At 40.0% G+C, this 27284-nt stretch overlaps 1 protein-coding gene across 6 annotated transcripts in view; it reads left to right on the top strand.

Annotated features, from left to right (window-relative positions):
• The window catches only part of USP6NL (USP6 N-terminal like), a 276352-nt gene that overhangs the window by 172305 nt on the left and 76763 nt on the right, over positions 1-27284 (top strand). For 5 of the 6 annotated variants that reach the window (XR_007154111.1, XM_047867688.1, XM_047867687.1 and 2 more), the window contains 5 exons: positions 9771-9851; positions 17808-17915; positions 23293-23402; positions 25587-25635; positions 27159-27279. Coding sequence is in view for 5 of the 6 variants with exons in the window: in XM_047867688.1 (XP_047723644.1) it covers positions 9771-9851; positions 17808-17915; positions 23293-23402; positions 25587-25635; positions 27159-27279 (469 nt within the window). In the remaining variant the exon portion in view is untranslated. Of the gene's footprint in view, positions 1-9770; positions 9852-16284; positions 17147-17807; positions 17916-23292; positions 23403-25586; positions 25636-27158; positions 27280-27284 lie in introns of those variants that run through there. The other variant, XM_047867690.1, reaches the window with a different exon arrangement.

The raw sequence follows: 27284 nt of genomic DNA, 5'->3' as shown, positions 1-27284 counted from the left end.
TTAGGCTCTTTCCATAATTTGGCTATTGTTGAAAGTGCTGCTATCAACATTGGGGTACAAGCGCCCCTATGCATCAGCACTCCTTTATCCCTTGGGTAAATTCCTAGCAGTGCTATTCCTGGGTCATAAGGTGATCTATTTTTAATTTTTTGAGGAACCTCCACACTGTTTTCCAGAGCGGCTGCACCAGTTTGCATTCCCACCAACAGTGCAAGAGGATTCCTGTTTCTCCACATCCTCACCAGCATCTATAATCTCCTGATTTGTTCATTATGGCCACTCTGACTGACGTGAGGTGATATCTGAGTGTGGTTTTGATTTGTGTTTCCCTGATGAGGAGCGACGTTGAGCGTCTTTTCATGTGCGTGTTGGCCATCTGGATGTCTTCTTTAGAGAAGTGTCTATTCATGTTTTCTGCCCATTTCTTCACTGGGTTATTTGTTTTTTGGGTGTGGAGTTTGGTGAGCTCTTTATAGATTTTGGATACTAGCCTTTTATCTGATATGTCATTTGCAAATATCTTTTCCCATTCCATCGGTTACCTTTTAGTTTTGTTGATTGTTTCCTTTGCAGTGCAGAAGCTTTTTATCTTGATGAGGGTTCAATAGTTCATTTTTGCTTTTAATTCCCTTGCCTTTGGAGATGTGTCAAGTAAGAAATTGCTGTGGCTGAGGTCAGAGAGGTTTTTCCTGCTTTCTCCTCTAGGGTTTTGATGGTTTCCTGTCTCACATTCAGGTCCTTCATCCATTTTGAGTTTATCTTTGTGACTGGGAGTAAGAAAGTGGTCTAGTTTCATCCTTCTGCATGTTCCTGTCCTGTTCTCTCAGCACCATTTGTTAAAGAGACTGACTTTTTTCCACTGGATATTCTTTCCTGCTTTGTCAAAGATTAGTTGGCCATACATTTGAAGACCACCAATCTTCTTTTGCCCCATTTCCTCCTCAGAACCTCCAGAACTGCCCTGATTCTCTTTTGCTCTTAGAGCAACGCTTCTTGAAAGAGGTGTCTCTACTCTTTCTTCTCCATTTCTTTCCTACATTTCCTTCTTGCATCCATTCCAATCAGATTTTTCGCTTTCCCCCTTACCCCCACCTCCTTCTGGCCTGTATTAAGTTCCCTAATTCCCTTTATGCTGTGATGCAGCCGTCAGTTCCCAGTCTGACTCTTGGTCTGCCTGCAGTGTGTGTTTGAAGCGGTAGGCTGCTGTCTCCTTCCTACACGTTCTCTCTTCCTGGCCTTCAAACCCTCATGCGTTCCGCGTGTTCTTTCCTCACTGGCTGCTCTTTCTCAGTTTCTCTGCTTGTACCTTCTCATCTCCTTGATCTCTGTACTTTGATGTGCCCCAGAGCGAGGCCTTGAACTTCTCTTTCCTATCTGTATTTTTTCCTTGGTCATCTCATCTTGTCTCTGGCTCTAAATGCCAACTGTGTGTTGATGACTTGGCTCCCCAAATCCCAGGCTTGTGTACCCTGGTACATTCATTTAAATGTCTACACTTAGGTGTCTAATGAATGTCCAAACTGGAGCTTCTGTTATTCTCTTTAAATCCATTCTGTCAACAGACTTCCCCTTGTCAGTAAATGGGAACTCTACTCTTCTAGTTGTTCAGTCTAAACTTGTAAGTTATCTTTGACTTTCGTTCATACCCCACATTTCGTCTCTCAGCAATCCTATGAGCTCTGCCTTCAAAATGGATTCAGAATCTGATGACTTACCATCACCACTTTTGCCCCCCTGTCCACTGTTAATGTCTCTTCTGGAGCTTTCTGTCTTCCTGCTTCTGCTGTTGTATCCCTCTCTCCCCACAGTCTTTCTGTTCACCAAAAGAGATAGATTGAGCCTGTCACGTAAGATTGTGACACTCTGATTGGAACATCGTTTTGGCTTTCAGTCGTATCCACAGTAAAAGGATAAGTCCTCAGAGTGACCTTCATTGCCCTTTATGACCTTGTTTCCGTTAAGTCTCTTGTTTCATTTTCAGTGCCTTCTCTTCCTTACTCACTGTGCTCCTTCGTGGTTCCAGAGCGCGCCTGCCATATTCCTTCTTTGGTTGCTTCCTCTCCTGGGGTGCTTTCCCCGCTTCGTCCCCATAGCTATAGGACCCGTTCCATTTCCTTTCCTATTTACTCAAATGTCACCTTCACCTTCAGAATAAGACCTTCCCTGGCATGATACCTAAAATTGCAAACTCCCTCCCCCCACCACATCCTAATTATCCCCCTCCTTCCTTTATTTTTCTCCTTAACACTTAACACTATTTCACATTCTATAAATATGTTACTCACTTCTTTTGTGTGTGTGTGTGTGTGTGTGTGTGTGTGTGTGTGTGTGTGTGCTCGCTCTCCAGGATGTAATTTGGCGGGGGGGGATCTACTTTGTCCTGTATCCCCAGAACACAGAGCATTGCACATAGTCTAGGCTGAGCAAGTGGTGGCTGAATGGATAATCAAATGAATGTAATGGCTGCTTTATAACACTAAATACGGTGACTTAAACACTTGAATGTTACAGTGGCCTTTATTTAAGAAATTAGGGAGAGAAGAATTGGAAGGTATCGTTTAACAAAAGATACCCATAATTGGCAAAATAAAATCTGGTAACTCGGTATAGACTTCTGCCTTCAGTGCCCCCACCTCTCTTTTTCTTTGTTATAATTTTCTGGTCCAGAAAGTCCACAAGTCTGGGAACTGGTGATATAGATGATTCAAGAAAGGTGGCAGCGAACGAAAGAAGAAATACAAGACAGAAACTAGTGGAAGATGCATGCTTGAGGGAGGTTGTTTTTACATTTTTATTTTTTCAGAGTCTTGCCTATGCAATAAAAGACCTACCCAGTGCAATTATACTTATAATTAATTGGTTATTTACTTTAAAGTGTTTAATAGGAAGTCACTCAAAAAATCTATGCATACCTTAATAATTTAACATAAGACATGATTTTATATTCATCTGCCAATCTTTTATGAAGCGAGAGGCAGGATACTGAGGCTGCTCATTGAGATTCCACTTCTGCCTTTTGTATGAGTTTTCTATAAAACGGCAAGTGTATTGTATGACCTGCCCTTTATACTTTTGGTTTCTTTATCGTGGAATGAGAACTTCAGACACATGCAGACGAGCAGTCGGGGACTGTAACCTTTTTAGTTTATCAGAATTTCCCGCAGTTTTTCTGGTGTCAGTTCAGTTCAGGTATTCTTAGTGACTGCCTAGTCCTAATGGCCAAGCCCTGCAGTTTTCAGGAAACTAGTAAACAATAGTGCACATATGGCTTCATCGAACAACCTCAGTGGAAACAGTACCATGCTGAATTCTGCACGTGTGTGTTAATCTTTACAAAGCACACACTCGAAGTGTGCACTTCCTGCCCTTTGGGAGACTCGTACACTAATGCATAGTCGTGTAATCATGGTTTTAGTTCCAGCTTTGCCCACGTGTTATTGTACAGAAAGCAGTTCTCTGCTTAAAACAGGGGTAGTAGTAGGCAGTCTCTCTTAGGAGAATTAGTGTTGATATTTGCAGAGTGCTTTGGATTCCCCTGAACAGACATTTAAACAAATAAACAATCACACTTATTATATTTATTTGGCAGAGAACAATCTTAATAATGGATTATATTGTTTCTTCGAGCTTATTGATGTTTTTAATAAGGAGGAAAGGATATGTAAAGCTATGAATTTTCACGAATTCAGCTGTTTCTTTATGTAATGCAACATTTTGAATAGCTTATGGAATATTGGAATGTTTTCGTGTCTTTAAAAACTGTATCTTAATTTTATGTGGTGTGAAATCTTACTCAAAATACATGACCAATAGACTTTTCAGTGTCATTATTCTGTCTAAACAGGGCTCTTTCCTCCCTGTACTTCTTGTCCTCTCCTGACCTCTGCTGGTGAGGTCTAGGTGTGTGGGACTCCAGTCCACTATCCTCAGTCACCCATTCCAATACTCAAATAGGAGAGACAGAAAAGCACCTGAAGATTTGAACTTCAGTAGAGTTCCAAGATTTCTTATTCTAGAAGAGAAGTCCATTTAATATCCGCCCATGCATTATGTATATGTAGGGCCATTACTGTCAGGATTATTAATCATGTTAATCACCTTAAGACAACTGGGCATCAGATTGCAAACTTCAAATGAAAGGTTTAGTCCTTTTCTGAAAACAGCTCATGGGAAGAAAAGTGCACAACATGGTTGGTTTTCATAGTCGGTGAGGTAATAGAGAGCTAGTAGTAGACTTAAAGATCTCGGCGTTATTTTCCTTTGGATAGATGTTGTTTTGAAGTTCTCAGGGGAATATAATTTTCTTATACTAGGGTCTCCTATATGATTTTAGCAGTCACAACGTTGAGCTTACCTAGTACCCGATTTTTAGCTTTTGAAAACCATTCCCCATTAAAAAGAACCACTGTTTCTTAAAAAAGTGGCTGATCTAGGTTTGGGGTAGAAAAAGTATAAAGTAAAGTGAACCTGATTATCTTGTGCCAGATAGGGCATGTCTCAAGGATCCATTTGAAGGGGCAGATCTCCAACCACTTAAGAGGCAGTCCTGCCAAATTTGGGACAGTTTGAGCTTCAAAAGAATAATGATGAGAGTGGATTATAACACATAGAATAAAATATTTCTTTGGGGTGCCTGAGTGTCTTAGTCAGTTAAACCTCCGACTCCATATTCGGCTCAGGTCATGACCTCAGAGTTCATGAGTTTGAGCCCCACGTCAGGTTCTACCCTGACAGTGTAGAGCCTGCTTGGGATATTCTCTCTCTCTCTCTCTCTCTCTCTCTCTCTCTCTGCCTCCCCCACACTCTTGTTCTTTCTCTCAAAACAAATATATAAACATTTGAAAAAAAAAAGTTCTTTATACCATAGTGTTATTTCAAAGGGAAGAGGGGCTATAAGAGAAAGATTTTTAAGTAGAAAAGTGTCAATAATATAGAAGGAGTCCTAGAAAAAAACCCACCACATCATTGTAGAACCACCAGAATCAGAATCTGTTCAGACAGGGGTTATTTGAGGGTAATAAGACCACTGGATAGAATTGTGAAGGAACAAGATGTCCACACTCCCTCAAAGCCTACCACACAGACTACAGTTGACCATTGACCATACAGTGGGGGCAGGGGTGCTGACCCCTCGTGCAGTCGAAAATCCACATAGAACTTTTGAGTTCCCCTAATCTTAATTACTAATAGCCTGCTATTGACTAAAAGCCTTACAGATAACGTGAACAGTCAATTAACATATTTTGAATGCTATATGTATTAGATACTGTATTCTTAACAATGAAGTAAGCTGGAAAAAAGAAAATGATGTTAAGAAAATTGTAAGAAAGAGAAAATACATTTAGAGTACTATGCTGTATCAGAAAAAAATCCACATATAAGTGGACTCGCACAGTTCAAACCCATATGTCATTTAAGGGTGAGCTGTATAAATACATGGTGCAGTGTTCTAACTTTTTGTATGCTCAAAATATTTCAGAGTAAAAGTTGGGAGAAGTCAGATGTCTGTGTATGAAGTCAACAGAGCTTCTGGTAGCAATTTTGTGTAGACTTCTAATATGAGTAGTTCTGCCTTTTGGCAATACTTTGAAAGGTGTTGCCAACATGATGGAATGATAACCATTTTTACCATTATGTAAGAGATACTATTATAATTTATTTCTGGTTATTTCTATATTACAATGATTGAATTACTTTCAAAAGTATTTATGATCTTGGTTCATCCATTCATATTTTTTCTCTTTCATACCCCTCTACCCCTGGTAGAATGCTATTAATTGTTTCACAGTGCTGTTCACTCATTTTTCTGTATATAAATTGTGTTTAACTTAAAAATATTTAACTCTTTAAATATAACAACCACTCTTTTAGGTGATGAAATTAGAACAGGAATATATGATACGGTTCTTATTGTCAAGGAGTTTCTATGGTAATAATAATAATAATGATATGATTTGGCCATTTAGGGCAACTAAAACACAGCTGTTTGGTATTATAATAATCCTAATAATTCTTACTTTGTAGACAAGACAACTAAGATACAGAGAGATTAAGAAACTTGCCCCAAATGAAACAGGTAGGAAGGGGCAAAATTCAAATTTAAACCCAGGCCAGCTGGGTCCTCAGTCCATGCCATAAAATGCTGAGGAAACAGTTAATTTTGCCTGGACCATGAAGCCATTTGAGAAAGGTTCCAGACCTTTGACATTTAACTGAATGGATATATTTTACCAGATGATGTTGGGGAAGAGCATCATAGGCAGACAAATATCAAACTTTGCTTAAAGAGTCATGAAAATCTCTTATGTGCTGGGAATGACGAATAGTTCAGAGTGGCCAGATCATACAAGTAGCAAGGAGTGAAACTGGAAGGTGAACGGGGCCACGTGGTGAAGAGCCATCCATGTAGAAGTTTGAACTTTATTTGTAGATAGTGGGTAGCCATTGAGGGGTTTTTAACTGTGATGCATTTAAAAAGGTGTGGTAGCGGTGGAGGTGGAGTTGAAGACCACCCCAGCTACCAGTGAGGAGTTAGTGCCTTCATCTAGGAGTTAGGATTGCTGAACCAGGACAGGAGACATGATGGAAGCAAGAGACATGGATGGACCAGCAGAATGTGGATTGGGGAGTGGGAAGGAAGGGAACGGTTTTAGTTTGATAGGCTTAGTAGGTAGTGATGCTGTGGATTCATGTTGGAGAAGAGAAGGGGAATAGCATGGTCAAGGAATAGTTTGGGATATGTTGAGATTGAGTATCTGCTGAGCTTATAGGTCGAGATTCTCACTTGATGTTATATTCTGTCTAGTTTGTCTTGGTGTTACTGAGTCCACGACAAGATGGTGTTCGTTAGCCTGTTTTTCTGGAGCATTCAGGTTCACATCTGTCACCTGTGGTTTCAGTTACTTCTTATTTCAGAATAAGTTCTGGAATAGTTAGTTGTAGCATGTTTGGCGATAGAGTGTATTTTATCCACGAGTTGTAGATTCATGAGTGGGAGGAAGACATTCACTGCGTTCAGCTCAGGTGTAGCTGAATTGATGGCATCACGGAGTTAACATTTAAACGAGATGGAACTACTAATACATAATTTTTAAATCCTGCAGCATGGGAGCTTTTCCCAAGGTGTGTCTTTTTTTCCCCCCTGTAGGGGAAAGAAAAGCGTACTTAATGGTTTTTAAAATTGTGTTTGTGTGTTTTGTCCTTCCGTGTTAGTGTGTAGCATTTAAAATTACATATATGATAAATATGAGAATACAAGGTATGCCTTAAAAAAAGAATAACTACTTCTTAAAGTGATTCATTGATAATTCATAGTCATAAAAATGAAACATAGCAAGAGACCTGCTAGGTCTCAGCAGGGTTGTTCCTGGCAGAGTGTATGTTATTATACTCTAGGGTTGGCTTGAATTATTTGGTGTTTTCCTGTTGGTGGAGAAAGGGGATGTGTTTGAAGAAGTCAGGGGAGGAAGTGCCGAAGAACAAAAAAATACTAAACTTTGATCAGTCTTAATTTTTCCCAGCTTGGCCTTCTCTAAAGTCACATTTAGCAGAAACATTAATTAGATTTCAGTGCCCCACTGAGCTTTAAAATTAAACATATTTCTGGAACCATCTGTAACATTTTATCACTAATAATATAATGAAGAATATGCTCAGTCTTTTGAAAAATGGGAATTATAACAGTACGTTTTGCTCACGAGTGATCATCTTTTATTATGAACAACCCATCACAATTTCTAGTAAGAGTTAAGTAATTAAAGGGTTTTAAAAATATGCCTAAAAATAAAATTCTCTAAAAATATTTGCGTTTTTAGAAATTGAGAATCATTTCCCAAAATCAGGATTTTCTTTGGGATTTTATGCTTCTTTTAAATCTAAAAATATTGATGGTGGGCATATGCCATCTGCCTGTGAGACTGCACTGAAGACCGTCAGTAAGAGCCATTGCTTTCATCTAAACTATAATTACCTGAACCGAGGACACGTGGGAAGCAAGAGACATAGATGTGGTGGCTAAGCGTGTAGGTCCTGAAGCCAAGCTGCCCGGCTTTGGACCTCTCTTCAAACTTGACTTTACCAGATGGGGGAATTTGGAAGTCCTTTAACCCCCTGTACCTCTGTTTCCTTATTTGTAAAACAGGGACGATTATACTTACCTCACAGGGTTGTCATAAGCTTACCGTTTGGAGCATAAAGTATGTCTTCGGAACCGTTTTCTTTCCCGTATGGGCTTTCCTTTCCTTTGCTTTTGCTTCATCCACCTATGACACTGACAGAGGCCTCCAGAAAAGAAAATGTGGGGATTGAGGAGAATTGACAAAATGGCGGAATCTCAGCTCACTCACCAGAAAGGATTACTTTGGATTCCTTTCGTGAGAATGAAATAGTTTGGGACCTACTCTGTGTCCGGCACTGTTCTGGGGACTGGGGAGACTGCAAACACGTCTGTCTTCATGGGGTGCGGAGTCGTTAGGGGAGAATGTGCTTTAGGTGCGCAGCAGCAGTGGGCTCCCTGACTCTGAAGCCCAGCAGGAGACGGTCTGACCCGGTTACACAAAGAGGTCCCCACAGACTTTTTGGCTGAGGAGGGTATTTTCCTCTGTCTGAAAGGATGGGGTACAAAAGCGCCTTCCACAATTGTGTCGGGCTTCTGAAGAAGAGGGACGGATGAGCTGTACATGCCTAGTTCTTTGTCTAAATTTACTAATCAGGTAAGTCACTTTACCACCTTAGGAATTGATAAGAGGTTGGACAACAGGCCCAAATAATTAGGAAGAAACTTCCCTTCTCTCCTGGAGACCAAAGAAGGAAGGAAGAAGCATTTTCTGTACCACCCTCCCCATCCCCCAGCTTTGCTCCAAATCCCAATTTGGTGTGACATCTAAGACCCCTGCCTACGTTTTCGGCCTTATCCTCTGATGCTTCTTTCTTTAGCTCTTTAGAACTACTGTCAGGCACCACGGGCTGAATTACCTCAGAGCTACATCTATCCATGCTTCTTAGAATATTCATTCCCACGTTGTGCTTGATAAAAATCCTAATAATGTTTCAGTTCTTCATTTAGGGCTTATCTTCTTTAACATCCCTAGGTGGATTTGACTGCCCCTTCCATTGTGACCTTGCTGTCACCTTTTCTGACCTTATGTTGTCACACAAGTCACAGCACTCTCCCATGTCCATGACAGTTGCCCCGAGCAGACGCTGATCTTCAAGGGAGCAACTTTACTTACTTTTGGACAAATTTTTCACTAGCATATTGCTAGTTATATGTTAATCTCTCCACACATAAATACCCGGTTCTCCTTTAAAGAATCATCTTGGTCACTGAAAACATTAGTTAGAATTCAGTAAAATGTAACAGAGGAGAATTGAATTTTGAAGGTCTTTTTGTTGTAGTTGTTGTTGTGGCTGCATAAAACATATTGCAAAGTAACTGAAAATGTCCTTTTGGTTTAGTTTTGTAGAATACATAGTATTTTCAGCAATTAATTTAAAAGCATTGGAAAATTAAAAAAAAAAAAAAAAAGCATTGGAAAATTTAAACGATTCCTTTCTCTTTACCTGTCTTTAGCTATGGAATACTATTGCTACAACTATAATCAATTATCTAACTTATTAGAATTAGAAAGTATATTTGCTGTCTAAGAGTTTAACTTTTTTAGTAGTTTTTGTCGTTGTTAAGCAGCATTTTTTTTTATTTTGTAATGTTTTTGGTAATTTGTAAGTACAGAAGCCTTAAACAGTAACATTGAATTTCAATTTCGTTTTAGCAAAAACAACTGGAAATTGAAAGAACGACTAAGTGGTTGAAAATGCTAAAAGGATGGGAAAAATATAAGAACACTGAAAAGGTAATTAAAATAATGTTATTTCTATCTGATACTGTAGAAATTGAATGTGGATTTTCCTAATAAAAGCTTTTCTTAAATGATAGGAGTATTCATATTCTTGTTAAAAATTTCACTATAACTTAATTTAGTAAATTAGGAGTATTTATGTTGTAACAGAATGTCTAGTTAAGAGAATGTACTGGACAGTGTAGAGGTAGGATGGTTTCAGGAGTGATTTGCTTCAGACTCTCCATTGTGTTGCCTATGACTTAGTTTCTTTCCCTCTCTCTTCTCTGACTTCTGCACTGTCATCTTTATCTTGAGGTTGGCTCCCCTGGGTGATCAAAATCATTGCAGTAGTTCCAGGCTTCATATCCACATGTCACACTGGTCAGGAAGAGGGCTGGCCTCTCAAAACTTTCCCTGAAGCAGGAGCAATCTCCTTTTCAAAAGCTTGTAGCAAATCTCCCCTTAAATCTTTTTGCCCTGTATGGTTGGTGCTAAGTTTTAAACCAATTAAAACAACACACACATCTATTTACTATCACCCCCAGTCTCCTCACAAAAGTCTTTATACATTGGGAAGCTGTGAAATTCGTGGTGGTAGAGAAAAGGGCTTTCTGGTTTTTTAATGAGAAAAGGGCTCTCTGCTTAAATAAAGTTGGGAATATCAGAACGAGCCAAAGTTAAGCAAAGTTAAGCCCTTTATTACAGGACTCCTCAGAGTCTTTATTATAACTTGTGGTAGGGGGACCACACCTTGAGGGACCTTAAATTGAGTGAAACTTATTAGATGGTGGAAATCTTTTTGTCATAGGGCATCTCACAGGACTAATGTCCCTTTTCTTTTTGAGCATCCTAAATACCCTTATTTAAAGTCTCTTAGACTCTTTTATTATTTTATTTTCATCAGGTGTAAGTTCATTTTGGGATTGTCGATTTTATTAACTGTTGCTTTAGTATTAGGTTGGAACTCAAAGATGTTTTCTGAGAGGAATCAGTTTAGAGTAGAATGTGAGGTATAACATCTGTGCCCTTGTTCCTTATCATGCTGCCGCCCATACTGGCCCAAAGTTGGCACCTACTTTACCTCATGTCCTTGTGGAAAGATTGCTCAAGTGGTGATGACAGGGTAAATGTTGGCGCACGGCACCTACCTTTCATCTCCCATTCAGTCCAGCAAAGTATTTGTAGAATTATACGGCTTAATGTTCTTCTTTAGTATACATATATCTATGAAAGTATGTAAACCTGTGTAAAAATAAGCAATTCTACTAGGCTATTATTCTGACAGCAACTCTGGCTAATGTAGTTCCCAGGAAGAGAGATTTTAACAGAACTGTTTTCTTTGATGTGTAATTTTAAAGCCCTTTCCCACAGCTATAATGCTGGAATTATTTGATGATATATATGGTCCAATTTGATGTGAAACAAAATGTACCTTCTAAAAGAATCGCTGCTTTCAGTTCATACCTAGTTTTAAATTGTACTGAGGCAAAAAAAAAACAAAAACAAAAAACAAAACGTATTTTTCTTCTCTTCCAAGAGGAGGTATACGTTTTCTCTCCACAGATTCCTTACTTATGTAATGGTAACACGAAGAAATTTCTAAAAATATCTTGAAGTAAAAATACAGCTGTGATAGAGAATATTGGATGGAGTTGTTAAGAATCCAAGCTTTAATGGAAGACTTTCCATTCAGGTTGTTTGTGTTGCTTGTGTGTTCTCACCGTGAACACTGTCTCTCCGTTTTCACTGCGCCAGTGTTAAGTAGTGTTGGGTTTTAAAAATATAGTCTACTAAATGCAGTTATCTCTGTTTTTTTTTTTTTTTTAAAGTTTATTTATTTTGAGAGAGAGCAAGTGAGCATGAGCAGGGGAGGGACAGAGTGAGAGAGAGAGAGAATCCCAAGCTGAGCAGGGAGTCTGACGTGGGGCTCAATCCCACAACCGCAAGATCAGACGTGAGCCCGTATCAAGAGTCGGATGCCGACTGAGCTACCCAGGTGCCCCAAAGTTATCTCTGTTAAGTGGAGACATTACGATGTAATCAGTTGTGATGTAATTGTGTCTAAGTTGTGTCACAGCTGAGTACCTACGAAAGATACACTTGTTATTTTTTTAAAGTCAAATAACTGAATGGACCTTACATTAGCATTTTATTTTACAATGGGAAAATGGAGGCACAAAGTTTATAAATCAATTCCTCAAGGTCACACAGCTTGTTAGTCGCCAGCAGGAGATCCCACGTCCAGACTCAATGGCTCATTCGTTGTATCATCTTCTATGTTGGCTTTCCCTATTGGTGTTTGTCAGCAAAAGGCCAGAGGAAGTAGAACACAGTTAAGTTATAAGATGCAGTAGGGCCTTGTGTATGGTTTAAAGCTGTTTTAGATCCAGGGGCTCCTGGGTGACTCAGTCGTGTAAGCGCTTGACTCTTGATTTCAGCTCAGGTCGTGATACCACGGATCCCGCTGCACTGACAGCATAGAGCCTGCTTCGGATTCTCTCTCTCCCTCTATCTACCCCTCCCTCTGTCCCTCTCAAAATCAATGAATAAACTTAAAAGAAAAACAAATAACTTTTTTAGATCCAGACTTGAGGGACTCCTGCCTCTCTGGAGGCAGAGATGAAGGAGCTAATGGAGCAGGGAAGCTGAAAGAAAATGGAGAGGCAGTAAAGAGACAAGCAGAGTGAGCTTCGGTTTCATGGTATACACTTGCGGTTTTGCACGTCCCCCAAACTGAGCCATACTTGGTGGGCTGAAAAGTTGACTCACTGGCCGCCATGATGATGTGGATTGGCACATTCATCACTATTTTCAAACCACTAAGGTTAGAAAGAAGTATTGAACATGTTAAGTCAGTTGATGGGTTGTTTTTCAGTTGATGGATTTTTAAAAGGATTTGTGTGACTGAAATAGCCTACTTGATTGTGTTGGCAAGGAAACAAAGATACTGGAAGCAAAAGTAGATTTCAGGGAACCTTACTTTATTTTTTCTTTAAGGTTTGATGTATCATATCCATTAAATAAATTTCTAACAGAATTTTAAAGGTAGTACTTTTCAAATTGGAATATTAAAATGTTGTTTAAATCCAACATATAGACACTCTAAATCGTGGTTGTTAAAACTGTGGTTTCTGAAGTTGGACTAACTGAATTTCAGTTCTTTAGTTGATTAGTTTATTAGTTTTAGGACTTAGAGTTAGTTACTTTACTTTTCTGCACCTTAATTCTCTCATCCATGAAACGGGGATGATAATAGTATCTCCCTCTTTAAGAACGTGATAATATTGCAAGAAATAAATTGATATAGAAACACATATGCTGCCTCCTAATAAATAATCTGAAAATGGTAGCGTAACTTTTATTATTAAAGTTGTTATTGTTATTTGATTGATTATATTCCTCCCCGTCATCTCCACCCACATTTCCCCTTCCTGGCACATCTCTGTGTGTCCTTCAGTATTGATCTTCCCTAACTCTGTCATGTACAGTTCATGCCTCCCTTCCTCCGTTACGGTATCTCTGATACAGTCTCAAGATGAGAGCCACTGTTGCGGGACTGATAAGAAGTGACCACCACAGCAGATTCACTGCCCTCACCTCAACACCTTTATTCCTAAACTTTTTCTGGTTTTCCCTTTGACATGAGGACTAACCACCCCTGCATGCCTACCATTCTCCTTTTCCCACCCTGGCCCCCTCTGAGTCTGTGTCTGTCACAACATCTCCCGTCAGGGTGTGACAGCTCTGTAGCAAGTACTAGATGTGACTTTATTTGATAATAAAGGAGTGCCAGCTGATGCTGTAATTATCTGTTTACATAATTATTTTCACTGCTATACACTGAGTTCTGAGGAACTTTTTCATGTTCATAGCCATAGTACCTAGTGAGTGTTGGCCACAAAGCAGGCAGTCACTACAAAGTTTCTTTTTAGAATGAATGATACTCATTTATGAATTGGAACACACAGCTATCACCTTGTGCTGAAGTCTACTACTTAATTGAAAGCTGTGATCTCTTACGAGGCAGTGTGATTTGGCGGAAGTGGCCTGAAGTAGGAGTAAGAAGATGAAGTTCTTTGACCTCAGCACCCATTTCTCTGGGCCCTGGTCTCCCAGCATTTAAAGGGGAGATGCACTTGCTTTGCCTCCCTTACAGACTGTTAGAGCCAGTACGAGATACTACTTTGCCAGTTAAAAGATTCTCAACAAATGTAAACTGGGCTACCGTTCTGGAGAAGAAGCAAATTTTCTTAGTAACTGTTGTACTTGATATAATTCCTACTTTGTTTTACAAAATTTCCAACATTTCTATGATAGTTGAAAATTTGTGATGAAAAAAATATGTTGTGATGAAAAAATAATGTCAGTCTGTGATGTAACACTGCAAGTATTTGAAAAACAATAAGCACAGTTTATTTATTTTAGGGTCTCATAATGTAATTTTTCCTGATATATGTGACTTTGTTTACATGCTTTATTTCATTACCTCCTAAAGCTTGAATTCCAGATGCATCCCTTTTTATATTTCTTTTGAGCTTTTTAATTGAAGTGTAGTTGACCTACAATGTTAGGTTAGTTTCAGGTGTATGACATGGTAAGGTGAGAACTCTGTATGTTATGCTTACCTTTTAAGTACAGTTTCACTATCATCATTTTAATGCTTTCTGCTCTTGGGTTTCTTTAATATTTTCTGATCCATGTATCTTAGTAAATTCACTTGAGCGGAACGGTGGCTACTAGCTACATGCATTGTGGTCTTGGAAGGATGGTCTTTGTTTTTTATAAAATGTAAAATCATTATCTTTTGCTAAAAGATGGTGATATCTTGTGTGTGTCTTAGGCATATTATTTATCTTCTTTGTGATTCACTATCACCACCTAGAAAATTGGGATAATAACAGTTGTTGATGTGATTAAATGGGAGACACATCTATAAATAACTTAAAATAGTTTACTGGACATAGTAAATGCTCAGTAAAAGTTATGCCTCATTGTTCATTTTAATTCTGGAGTAGCATTGGGATCATTAATTTTTTCTTCCTAACCTGAAGTTTCTCTCTTAGTTCTTCTTCATATAATCATCCCTTGATTTTTTTTTTTTTTAGCACATCAAATCATGACCAAATGGGGTTTATCTGAGGAATACAAAGTTAGTTTAGCATCTGAACATCAGTTCAAGTAATTCAACATATATTAAAAAACTAAAAAAAAAGAAAAAACACTTCATCTGAATAGGTGTAGAAAAGGCATTTAACAAATCAAACATCCATTCCTGATAAAAACTCTCAGTTAAGTCAGAATGCAAGGAAACTTCTCTGACACGATCAAGGGTGTCTACAAAACTGTCACTGGCATCGGACTGTCATGGTGAAAGAGTAAATTTTTTTCCCCCAAGATCAGTAGCAAGACATGATATTTACTCTCATCCCTTGCTGTTTAGCATTATACTGGAGAATCTGATCAGTACAGTAAGAGAGAAAAGCCATCTGTCTTGAAAGGAAGAAATAAAGCTGTCTTTTTTGTTTTAATTTTAGATTTACTGTAAGATGAAAAATGGACATTTATATATAGTTGTTGAATACAGAATTGAATGAAAACAGTAAAATAATGTCTAAAGTCTTTTCAGGTCATATAGTTTGAGAAATACATGTCGGAACTCTTATTTTTTTATTCATTGAAAACATCAGCCTAATGGAGATTCGAGTCCACCGAAGTTACTGTTTACCTGCCATCATCTTCCACTTGACTATTGAAATTTTCCTTTTCACACTTGCAGTAATTTCCACACCTTCTGATATTCATACCTGATGCTTACAGTACAGCATCTTTACAAATGTAGCAGATAATTTGAAAATACTTTTAGTGGGTGGTACTCCTTTAAAAAGTGTAATAATACGTATTACAGCTTTGGAATGAATGTAGATGGCACACTTTCTTTAGGAAAGTAAATCTTTTTTTTTTTTTTTAATTTTTTTTTCAACGTTTTTATTTATTTTTGGGACAGAGAGAGACAGAGCATGAACGGGGGAGGGGCAGAGAGAGAGGGAGACACAGAATCGGAAACAGGCTCCAGGCTCTGAGCCATCATCAGCCCAGAGCCCGACGCGGGGCTCGAATTCCCGGACCACGAGATTGTGACCTGGCTGAAGTCGGGCGCTTAACCGACTGCGCCACCCAGGCGCCCCAACTTACAATAACTTTCAATAAAATAATGTTTTTATTACATGGATGTATAAAATGAGAACGGCCTCTCCCAATTACCCTGTCTCTTTAAATTTTTTTTTTTCAACGTTTATTCATTTTTGGGACAGAGAGAGACAGAGCATGAACGGGGGAGGGGCAGAGAGAGAGGGAGACACAGAATCGGAAACAGGCTCCAGGCTCTGAGCCATCAGCCCAGAGCCTGACGCGGGGCTCGAACTCACGGACCGCGAGATCGTGACCTGGCTGAAGTTGGGCGCTTAACCGACTGCGCCACCCAGGCGCCCCAGAAAGTAAATCTTAAATTCACTGTTTTTTTTAAACTACACCCAGTTTACAATTAATGGTGGTTAGTGTTCAGTACCTGGGAAAGCTCCAAGTAGCAGAGTCTAGTTTTCACAAAATCTTTCCCTATATATATTCTTGCAGTTAGAGTGACTGTGTGAGTTAACACATGGATGATTCTAGTCACTATCTGCTGAAATTTCACATTTGAGGCGTAGTGTGTTCATACCAGGAGAACAAAGCTGAAATTACGTACGGAATTTGCCTAATGAATCAACTTCATAACATTCTCTGTTTCACAATAAAAGTTCTACAGTGTTACTCATTTTAAACCATGCAATCGGTTTCATAAAGCTACATCATGACTTTGTTACTAAAGCATTAGTTTCCCCAAACTAGGTAGTATGTAGTAGGAGTTGAAACTCTGCTTATTAGTTCATAACTTGTCAGCATTTCAATTACAACTTACATCTTATTTTCTTAGCCATACTATTAACATAGATTATTTTGGTCTTAAAGGTAATTACGTACCTATTCTTACCTTACTCCTTAAGATTTCTGCCACAATTTGTTTAATCATTTCCTTGTTTGGACATTTACTTTAAAGTTTCAGGTTTTATTATGCACAACTTTGTAATGACCACAATAGATTTGTATGTTATTTTGAATAATTAGCCTTGAGGAAAAAAAAGAGACAATCTCAAGAAGATGGAGAAGTGTATACAGTCTTAAGATTCGTAGAGTGATAGAAGTGTACAAGGACCCAAAGAGTCGATGAAGCTGATGATTTATTCTTCATTTCGTTCAAAGGTGATGGCAAGGTATTCCTGAAGAACTACCAAAATTGAAAAGAGGAGAGGGAAAAGGGAAAGACAGGGAGGGGGGGTGGTGGGTTGGAGGGGAGAGACAGGGAGGCCAGGAGTCAGGGAGAGAACTGAAGATGGAGGGTGGAGTTAGCCGAGGATAACAGGATATGTTGTGTTGACACATTCTGGAGAGCCCCAGAGAGGGGTTGCTGCAGGAAAAGACATTAGGGGTTCCAGTATTTACACGCCATGAAAACACTTCTGGGACAAGGCGACCTTTTTGTTATTTGGAGCCTTTTAGACGAACGGGGGAAAAGGAAGAAAGTACATAACTAGTTAATTATATCAACAGGGAATGTGTAAATCATGTTCACACCTTAAAAAAGAGCACTGATTATGCTTTCATTTTGTATGAGGGGTGCCTTCGTAATGGTATGAAAATACTGAAATGTACTAGTCATATTACCACCTTCTTACTTGTGACTTCTTTCTGTGTATGTCTCCATCACTATCAAAAGAGGAGAGATGATAGGATCCAAGTGTGCCATGTCAAAATGTATCATTTGTCATGGATACTTTGAAAACAAAGGACCGACAGATATTAATTAGTTTGATTTGAGGGATCAGTCTAAGATTTGGTCATTTGTAACCTTCAATTTATGTTTCTTTTAATAAGTTTCATAGGAGAATTTACAAAGGAATCCCACTCCAGCTCAGAGGTGAAGTCTGGGCTCTACTTCTGGAGATCCCTAAAATGAAAGAAGAAACAAGAGACCTTTATAGTGTGAGTATGTACAGCTAACTTGTTTTGAAATTGAAAAGTAAAACCCATTTCCTTTCGCTTTCAAGGTGATGTAAGATATTCATGTCATTTGAAGTTATATTAAAATTACAGTACATTGAGTTTTCTAAGAAAATGTTATTTTCTATATCAGTCGGTCAGTATCAAGTGCTTTTCGTGTACTTGAAATGATCAGTGTTGGGGCATATTCGTGAGGAAAATGGACTAACCCCTCATCGTAGCTGCCCTTTGGCAGTGTGGTGTCACTAAAGAGATCTACGGTTCCCCCTCATGGACATTGTGGGAAGATGGCTGCGGAACTACCATTATTCAACAGCTGCCTGTGTGTGCTTGACTGTTTGCTTCTGGGCATGAGAAAAAAGTTTGCCTCCAAGATTAGTAGGTATTTCCCAGTTTTGTTATTTATTAATAAAAAGTCCAACTTTTGACTCCGTGATGAGTAACACTTTCCTTAAACTAGCTAATGTGTTAAATTTGTCTAGTCATTCCTTCAATACCCTTCCTAAACCTACCTTTTATATCAGTGTTTGAAAGGAATAGGAAACATATCTAAAAATCATTCTGAAATATATTCCTCAGAAAATGTAAATAAATGGAATAAATTAAAGTAGAATACAATGGCTAACAGAAAAATTATTTATAATTTAAACCCAGTACCAATCATAAAGGGAGCTTTGGGATACTCTTGATACTTTCTTTTCTTTTTCATATAATGTGTGTGAGTGTGTGTGTGTGTGTGTGTGTGTGTGTGTGTGTGTGTGTGTAAAATTTTACCAAGATGAAAGATAAAAAAAATGGTTAATTTTAAAGAGTTACTTATTTTGTGTGTCTGAAACATTTTTTAAGTTCGCTATTTGGGCCCTACCTGGACTATGGGTTTATGTCTTAGGATTTTAGAGTTTCAAATTATTTTAGCCTGTTGATAAGATAATTTGCTTTTAGTACCATAGTTTTAGAGCCAGTATTGAAAGTGATGTCTGAGAAAACATACAGAATGTAACCCCAGCCCCTAGAACAGTGTGCCTGGCTACGTAGTAGTGCTCATTAAATTTTGGTTGAGTTAATGAGAGAACACAGTTCCTCTTCCTTCGCCTGCTCCATTCGTTTCCTTGGGCTGCCACAGAGTGCCACAAACTGAGTGGCTCAGCACAGCGGCAGTGTCTTCTGTCTCACTTCTGGAGGAGAGAAGTCTGACGTCAGGGTGTTGGTGGGCCCAGGGTTTCTCTTCAGGCTCGGGGACAGTCCTTCCTGCCCCCTCCCCGCTGTGGGGATTGCCGGTGCCCCCCAGGCACGCCTGGGCCCGCAGCCACATCCCTCGTCTCCGCCTCGTCTTCACGTGGCCTTCTCCCTGTGCCCATCTGTGTGTCCCTCCTGATAAGGACGCCAGGTACTGGAATTGGGGTCCATCCCAATCCAGGATGGTCTCATCTTGATGACATTTGCAAAGACCCTAATCCCCAAATCAGGTCACATTTCCAGGTTCTGGATAGATGTGAATTTGGGGAGGGGGCCCTGTTCGACCCAGCACAGGTACTGGTAGCAGCACTGTGCTTTCAGTTCCTTTTAGACCTTTTCTATGTGGCATAAAATGATCCGGGCACTGGTTCACACGAGAGATCCATTCAGTAAGTGCCAGTTGTACGATAGCAACCACAAAGGAAATGACTGGCCCATCAGTACTACCATCCCTTTCGAACACTGCCATCAGTTCCTCTTTTGACTCTCTGAGTTTTCCCGGCATCATTATTTGATCTTCTTCCTTTCCCATTCCTTCCTACTCTCCCTTCTCCAAAGATGGTATGAACTGCCCTCTTCAGGTTGGAACTTCACTAGGAGTCGAACTGCTGAGATTTTTCTCAGGTGGGTGAGATGGTCCCTGGCTCCTGAGCTGGCGCTCTTGTCTACCACTTCCTCCTATTCTTTTAGTTGCACCTCAGTGTCATCCGCCTCTCTTGTGTCCCTGATCGGTCTCGCGGCCGGCGGTTCAGTCCGTCGCGGTTAACTGCCTCACCTACGGCCTTCTCAGCCTCACCTACAGGCGTCATAATCTTGTTGGCCCAACACACAGGGATATCCCGAGTTTGCACGTAAATGCTTTCCGCCGTTCTTCCACCTTCAGGTTTATAGGGTCATTAGATCCGATTTCTTTGAAATGAAATGTGTGTTTTGTATTATTGTTGACACTCCTGGGTCTCAGCCACCCAGTTCCAGAGATAACCAAGAAGCTGCTTTCCCTCCTTGCACTGAGGTAAGAAATATGCTTGATTTCCTGTATTCTGCACTCTTGTGTGTAAACAGGCAATGACATCATCTTTCTGACCCGTTACTTTTTTTTACTACTTAACTGGGATTTGCTTCTGTCTTGAGGCCTTTTTATGTTGGATTTCCTTGTCCTATAGAGAAAGTAATACTATAGACATATTTGCGTGTTTTTCTGCCTTTGAACTATTTTATCATGTCCTATCAAGCATTTCTTTCTGTCTTTAGACTTCTGAGTTTTTGCCAGGAGGCCTGTAGAATGATAATTGAAACCTCTTTACTTGCCCATTACCTTAAAAAAAATTAAAGAACAAATATGAACAGATTATCATTTTTGAACTAAATTTTGGTATCAACTTTTATCACTGATAGTATACAATAACATTTTAGTGGTCATGTGATTCTAATACAGTACTGTAAATATCTTCCTCTGTATTTAGGACTTTGAAGTAGACCATGGTTACTCGTCATGATTTTAAAAGCTACAGAAACTGCCATTCTCCGAGCTCCTGCCTCAGAACCCAAGAGTACACATAGTCATGAAACACTTAACACATACACTCATATTCCGGATAGCCTACTTCTTTCTACTTTTAGCTGAAGTCGAGAATTAGCAGTTGTGTTTTTATATGTGTTCGTTGGAGTTAAGACAGATATAGATAGATATAGATATATACACCAGTACATGGTAAATGAGTCAGTTATAATAGCGTATGTAGATGCTTAATTATACTTAAGCATGGTTAAGTATAGATTAGTATAAATTTTAATCTCTTATCTAGTTAAACTTGGGAGATTAAATATATTCACTTAGCTCCCTTCCTCCCTGAAATGCCACTAAATTGACAGCAGTTTTTGAAAAAGCAAGCCCGCAAGGAATATGAAAATGGAAGCGAGAATGCTGCCAATTTTTGGAAACCAGAATTCAGACAAACATTTAATAAACTTAGCAGACCCGGGAAAATGAAATCCTAGGCTGGCTGTGGGAGTTGGGAGACGCAACCTGATTTATATCTGAGTCTCCAGAAGGCTTGGTAGTTGTCAACTCCAGGTACCTCTGGGAGTGGAAGGGAAGCTGAAAACAGTGGAAGCGGTTCAGAGTCTGGTGGCAGAAGCAGTGAGACCCCCGAGGTCCCTCTGCAGCCCTGGCTCGAGGCTGGGGTCTACTGTTTGGAGAGAGTGAACCAGAGGCCTCTGGACTGGAGAGGACACACACGTTGCGGAGGGTGGGGCCACTGTGACGAGGGCACGGAAGAGTACATGTCCTGCACTGGGAGCGTCCCAGCCTCTCCCCCTGTACTCCCTGAACGTTGGCAGCCACGTGCTTGGCTTCCCGACAGGAGCCCAGAAGACACTTCTCTGGGGGACCTGCCCAGCCCCAGAAAATACACCCAGATGTACTGGCTTCAGGGGGACCCCCCAGTGGAGCTGCCCAGCCACGTCACTCTACAGTGAGGACACGGTGGTGAAGCCCCACCTCCGCACACAGAGCTTTCCATCAGCTTCTAGTGTTGTACTTTTAAATAGAAGCAGACAACGAAATACCTCTGTTCATTTGAGGAAAGGAGCTAACATGAAAGACAAACGAGAACAAATGGAAGAAAAAAAAACTTGTAAGAAACAGACTATACAGCAAGAAGAAAACTTAAAAAAAAAAAAATCCCATCACGGATATCTTCAGAGGGATTGAAATAGATGTTACATCCATAAAGCAAGTACAGGATGCTATTAAAAGGAACCTTTGAGAACAACAGAGAGTTATTAATTACAAAAAATCAAAATAGAACTGAAAGATTTTAGAGAAGTTTGAGAATAACAATTGAAGGAGTTTTCCAGAAAGATGATAAAGTCAAAGAGATGGAAAGTAATAGAGAAAATATAAGAAAATTAAATGACAGCCCAGGAGATCCCACACTGTGATAGCAAGAGTTCCAGAAAGAGAAAATGGGAATGCGGCAGGAAGGTTTGAGGAAATCGACACAGGAGTTACTGAAGAAATTACTCAGAACTGAGAGATGGGAGTCCGAGTTGTTAAGATTGAAAAGATCTGTCAAGTGCCTAACCCCGTGGATAAAAATAGATACAAATCAAGCACAGAAATGTAAAGTTTCAGAATGTGGAGAGAAAACTGCTTACAAGCTTCTAGAGAGAAAAAGATTTCATACAAAGAAACCAGAATTAGAGTTGCAACACCGGAAGCTCTAGAAGACAGTAAAGGCAGTGCCTTTTGAGCAGAAGTAGTTTCCAGCTTAGAATTCTAAAACAGCCAGACAGTTAAGTAAGGAGGTAGAATTATCAGACATTCAGAGTTTCAAAAAAATTTACCTTCCGTACACCCTCCACAGGAGCTACTAGAGGATGTCCCCCTCCAGGACAAGGGAATAAACCAAGAGAGAAGAAGATGTGAGACCCAGGAAACAGGGGACCCAAGCGAAGGATGGCCCAGCTGAGGGTGAAAGGGACACCCCCACACCCCAGCTGTGCAGCACATCCTGAGGTCCGGGAGCCCAAGGCTGGAGCTGGACAGGAGGCTGTGGCAGAACACCCGCAAGAAGTGGAAATGGGAGAGTACCTTTTCCCCTGCAACAGCACCAGAGGAGATCAGCGCGGCTTCAAGTGAGTTTGGGATTGGATTAGCAGCAAGCAAACAGAAAATGAAGCAAATCAAGAAAGAAGGCAATGATTAGCTTGAAGGAAAACAAAAACGCTGTGCCGGAAAGCAACAAGAACTCATAATGGACTGCGTGGCCCAGCTGTGAAGTGCTTTTACGTAGTCTGAGCAGTGCAAACTCGGAGAAGTTCTTCCTTCACAATTAAAATCTGTATGGTTAAGATGAATGAGAGAAGGTGGTGGGAAGAGGAGAGGATGGGTGTGAGGGAGACCTAGTCGGAGTCGGGAGAGGGTGGGGGGGGATGGGTAGGAGGGACGCTCTTCATTGTGTGCCTTTTCATATTCATTGGTGAGCCATGGGCGTGGTCTTCCTAAATGAAAACAGCTTTTAAATGAGAATTATGTTTTGATTTATTATTTTAATGAGAATTATTTTCAACAACTGATTTCCATAAAAACATGCTTTCTTCCCCTCTTTTTTCTCTTCAGAAATTAAAGCACAGAGCACGGGGCTGTTCACCTGACATCAGACAAATAGACCTTGACGTCAACCGCACATTTAGGGACCATATTATGTTTAGAGACCGATATGGTGTTAAGTAAGTAAAGTTTGAAATATAAATGGCATTTATAAATAGTGTTTATTAAAATCTTCATTAACTTAAAACATGAGTAAGTAGAATGTCTTATATGAACTATAATATTGATGTATATCCTAAAAGTTTAAGCTCATTTGGTCTGTGTTGTATGAAACTTAGGATCTAGGTTAACTGAAATTTTTTAACCTTTGACATAGTAGATGCCATACAGTTGGTAAGGAATCATTTTATGATCCAAGAATGGTTAAAAATACAGTAGCTACTTTTATTACAATCTTAGTAAAGAAATTTGAGATTGTGTTATTTTTTGAGAACCATGTCAGTGACAAATAGATCCCTATAAATTTGACCCCAAAGCATAGCTGAAACAAAAAAAGAGGAATGGATGAATGAATGAGTACTACCGTTTACGAATGAGAGGGATAGTTTTGATGACCTCAGGATCAGGTAGAGTTCAACAAAAGAAACAGAAACCCGGTGAGAGGTGTGTATTCAGAGATTTATTGAGAGGAGTTGGTTTATACAGTAGCGGGGGCTGGCGAGGCACGTCCCCTGATGGGGAGGCAGGCCATCAGAAAGGACAGGCTGGCACTCGTGAGCACAAGCCGGGCTGCTTTCCACAGAAAGAGCTGCTCCAGGAAAGCCTCACATCTCTCTTAAAACCTTTCAACCGATTGAATCAGGCCCAGCCAGACTATCTAGGACAATTGCCCCTACTTAAAGTCAGCTGGTTATAAATTGTAATCGCATCTACCAAATATACCTTCTTTCAGTAACACCTAGGTTAGCTTTCAAATAACTGGGAGTTGTAGCCTCACCAAGGTGACACATAAACCTGACTGTGACCGTGTATCCTTGTCGACTCAGTTTCCGAATACAGATAAATACAAGGCCATACTTTTGCCTAACGCGATTTTGCCTAGGACTGAAACTATGCTAGTCCTTACCCCACAAGAGGATGCAAAGTCTTCGGTGATGGTTACTCTTTTGCTTTGATATTCTGAAACCTAAATACTGCGATATAAAGTTAATTATTATTAATATATCTAATATAGCTAATACATTAGATGAAAAGGGAAAAGGAAGGAGGAAAACAAAAATATTTTTAAAATATATATATTTATGTATACACACACACACACACACACACACACACACACACACACTCATGCCAAAATAAGAAATGCTCAGAACAGTGATAACGGTCATTTCTGTGGCTGGGCACGTGGTGGTGGCTGGGTTCCACTACACATTTCATATTCCCTTTGTCCTCTGCAAGTACCTCAGCTAGTAGTGGTTCTCTACCTGGTGGGATGACCTAAATTTTAATTCGGGACCATTAGCAGTCCTGCCTGAATTAGATTGCTGTATTTTTCCATTGACTTCAGTCGCAAGGTTTGGTTATACTAAGAGACCCCCTAAGTATTCTCCTGTGTTCTGGACATAGTCTTCCTTACATCCATTATGTAGTAGCAACTCAGTTTCTCCTTAGTAACCAGGATCAACCCCTCCAACCAGTACAGTCAGCCTCCTTCGCCTGGTGATTCAGAGGCTTGAGGAGCCCAAAGTGGCTGGGTGGCAATCTCAACTACCAGTTCAGTGGGATCACTCCTAGACCAGCAGCGCTTAAAGCTGATGGAATGGGAAGCAAACGTTTTGCTAGTGGACTACTAGGGATCATAGTGGGTTGAGCCATCCCCATTTCTGCCGCTTGAATCTTGGAACCCAGTTCCTGGCTGTGGGACAGATAGCACCATGTAGTGGGGGCTTATTGAGAGCACATACAGCTTCCCACGTGATATGGCCCCAGCCCTGCACGGTATTGTACTGAGCTGGCACTGTAATAGGCTTCGCAAGGCCTCCATAGTTCTGTGAAGCTGGCTGCTCCCATGTGGTTGATTTTGTAGTGAGAATAGTTCAGTGAAGGATGGCAACAAGTTTGAGAGATTGTAAAGCCCTTTGTGTTTTTTGGTGTAAATTTTATCAGAATGAATGTCATCTAACCTTGAATTTAGACTGTATAGATTATCGTTCACATTTGAGCTGGGGGTCATTTCTTTATTACAACAGTGATTTTGTCTGGATTATCTGTTTTGAGGCAAACTGTTTATTTGTTTAAGTTTGTGTTTTTAAAAATAGGTGAAATAAGTAAATTGTGTTTAATATAAATTCTCTTTTCTCTAGGCAACAATCCCTATTCCATGTTCTTGCTGCATATTCTATTTATAACACGGTAAGTTGGAGCACACCCACCCACAGCTCTTTGGGTTGTATTCTGAGGAACTGGAGGAACTCTTGGGGCTCTCCCTGCCTCTGTGGGTCTTTTCAAGGCTCCTCTGGTGACCCTGGGGTCTTAAAACAGAGCCACTTTGAAGTGGGAAAAACCACCGCATGCCAGTGAATCTCTCGTTTTCCCCTCTTTCTCTGGATTGTTTTGTTGTTTTGTGATGTTGTTTGTCTTGTTTTTATTTTACACAGTAGCACTGAGAATGAGCAGGGCTAGAAGTTTAGGGAGTCAGTGGGCAGATTAATTTTTGCTTGACCCTTGAACATTCCTCACCACCACTGGGACCGAGGTTGCCTTTCAGGGTATGGACCTACTTGCCAAGCCCAGGAGCAGGCTAAAAGTAAACTTTTTGGTAATGGAACATGTTGTTCTTAACGTATTTATAACTCAGGGGAACATAATAATTTGGGGAAAGATAAATTAGTGTTGAACCTAATGTGGATGTTAAATAAATGCTTGTTGACTGGGTTCTAAGGAGGACAACCTTGAACCTTGGGTGTGTAATTTCTATTATAGTAAAGCATTTCAGTTATGAGAAAGTTCAAGCTAGGACAAGTTAAAGAGTTTATTAAAGGCCATTTCATAGAAATGAAGCAATGGTTGGGCCTCATGGAATTTGGAGCTGGACAGTGAGAGTGAGAAGACTTCACTGGAAAGAGAGCTATACTCTGTCTTTTCCACTCTGAGGCCATGTGGTAATTCTGATTATCTCTGTAAACTGTTTGTCCCACTATCTCTGTCCAGATTCCTTTCTTTGCCTACTTTTCACTTTTCCCATGGCTAAAATAGCACCCACAGAATGGTCGACATGACCATTGTTTCAAATTGCATTCCACCATCTGATTACAGATCTCCTGGAGAGAGTATGGGATTAGTCAGTGCAGCCGATTAACTGTTCCCCTGGGGTCAAGTGACCTCTTCTACTCCAGCAGCTTTGGTTCATGTGGCACAAACATGAAGCCCTAAGGCCCCATCGTAAGCAGGGAGTATGGGGAGAGTAGGCAATTCTCAGAGAAGGGACAGGGACTGGTTGGGTATCCCAAAATGTGTCTATATAAAGGCCTGGAAATCCAGAGGAAAAGAGACAGCAACCTGGAAACTGTAGGAGGAGAGAAATTTGCCAGCATTTGAACAAAGAGGGGGAGTATTGAACTGAGAATCATACATACAAAGGAAAAATAAACCTAGCACTCTTTACAGAAGGTATAATGGTATTGAATAGGAGATAATAAAAATACATGCAGCTTTAGACTTTGTCCACACTTCTACATTCATTCTTGAATACAAATTTATTCTTTTATAGCATATAGTTCAGTGTTGTAAAAATTGTAGTCTTTATCTGTAGAATTGCCCATTCTTTAATGTGTTTAAGCATTTTCTGATTATTTTGTAGGGCAGGTTTTTATATGTGTATATCCATGTGATTTGATCTTAAAACCCCCAGTTTCTTTGTTCTCATTTGTCTTCAGGAAGTTGGATACTGTCAGGGGATGAGCCAGATCACAGCTTTGCTCCTTATGTATATGAATGAAGAAGATGCCTTCTGGGCCCTGGTCAAACTATTCTCAGGCCCCAAACATGCCATGCATGGTAAG

This window comes from Prionailurus viverrinus, chromosome B4, assembly GCF_022837055.1.
Source record: "Prionailurus viverrinus isolate Anna chromosome B4, UM_Priviv_1.0, whole genome shotgun sequence".
NCBI lineage: Eukaryota > Metazoa > Chordata > Mammalia > Carnivora > Felidae > Prionailurus > Prionailurus viverrinus.
The sequence above is the reverse complement of the archived record's forward strand: the minus strand, read 5'-3'. Positions and strand labels throughout refer to the sequence as shown.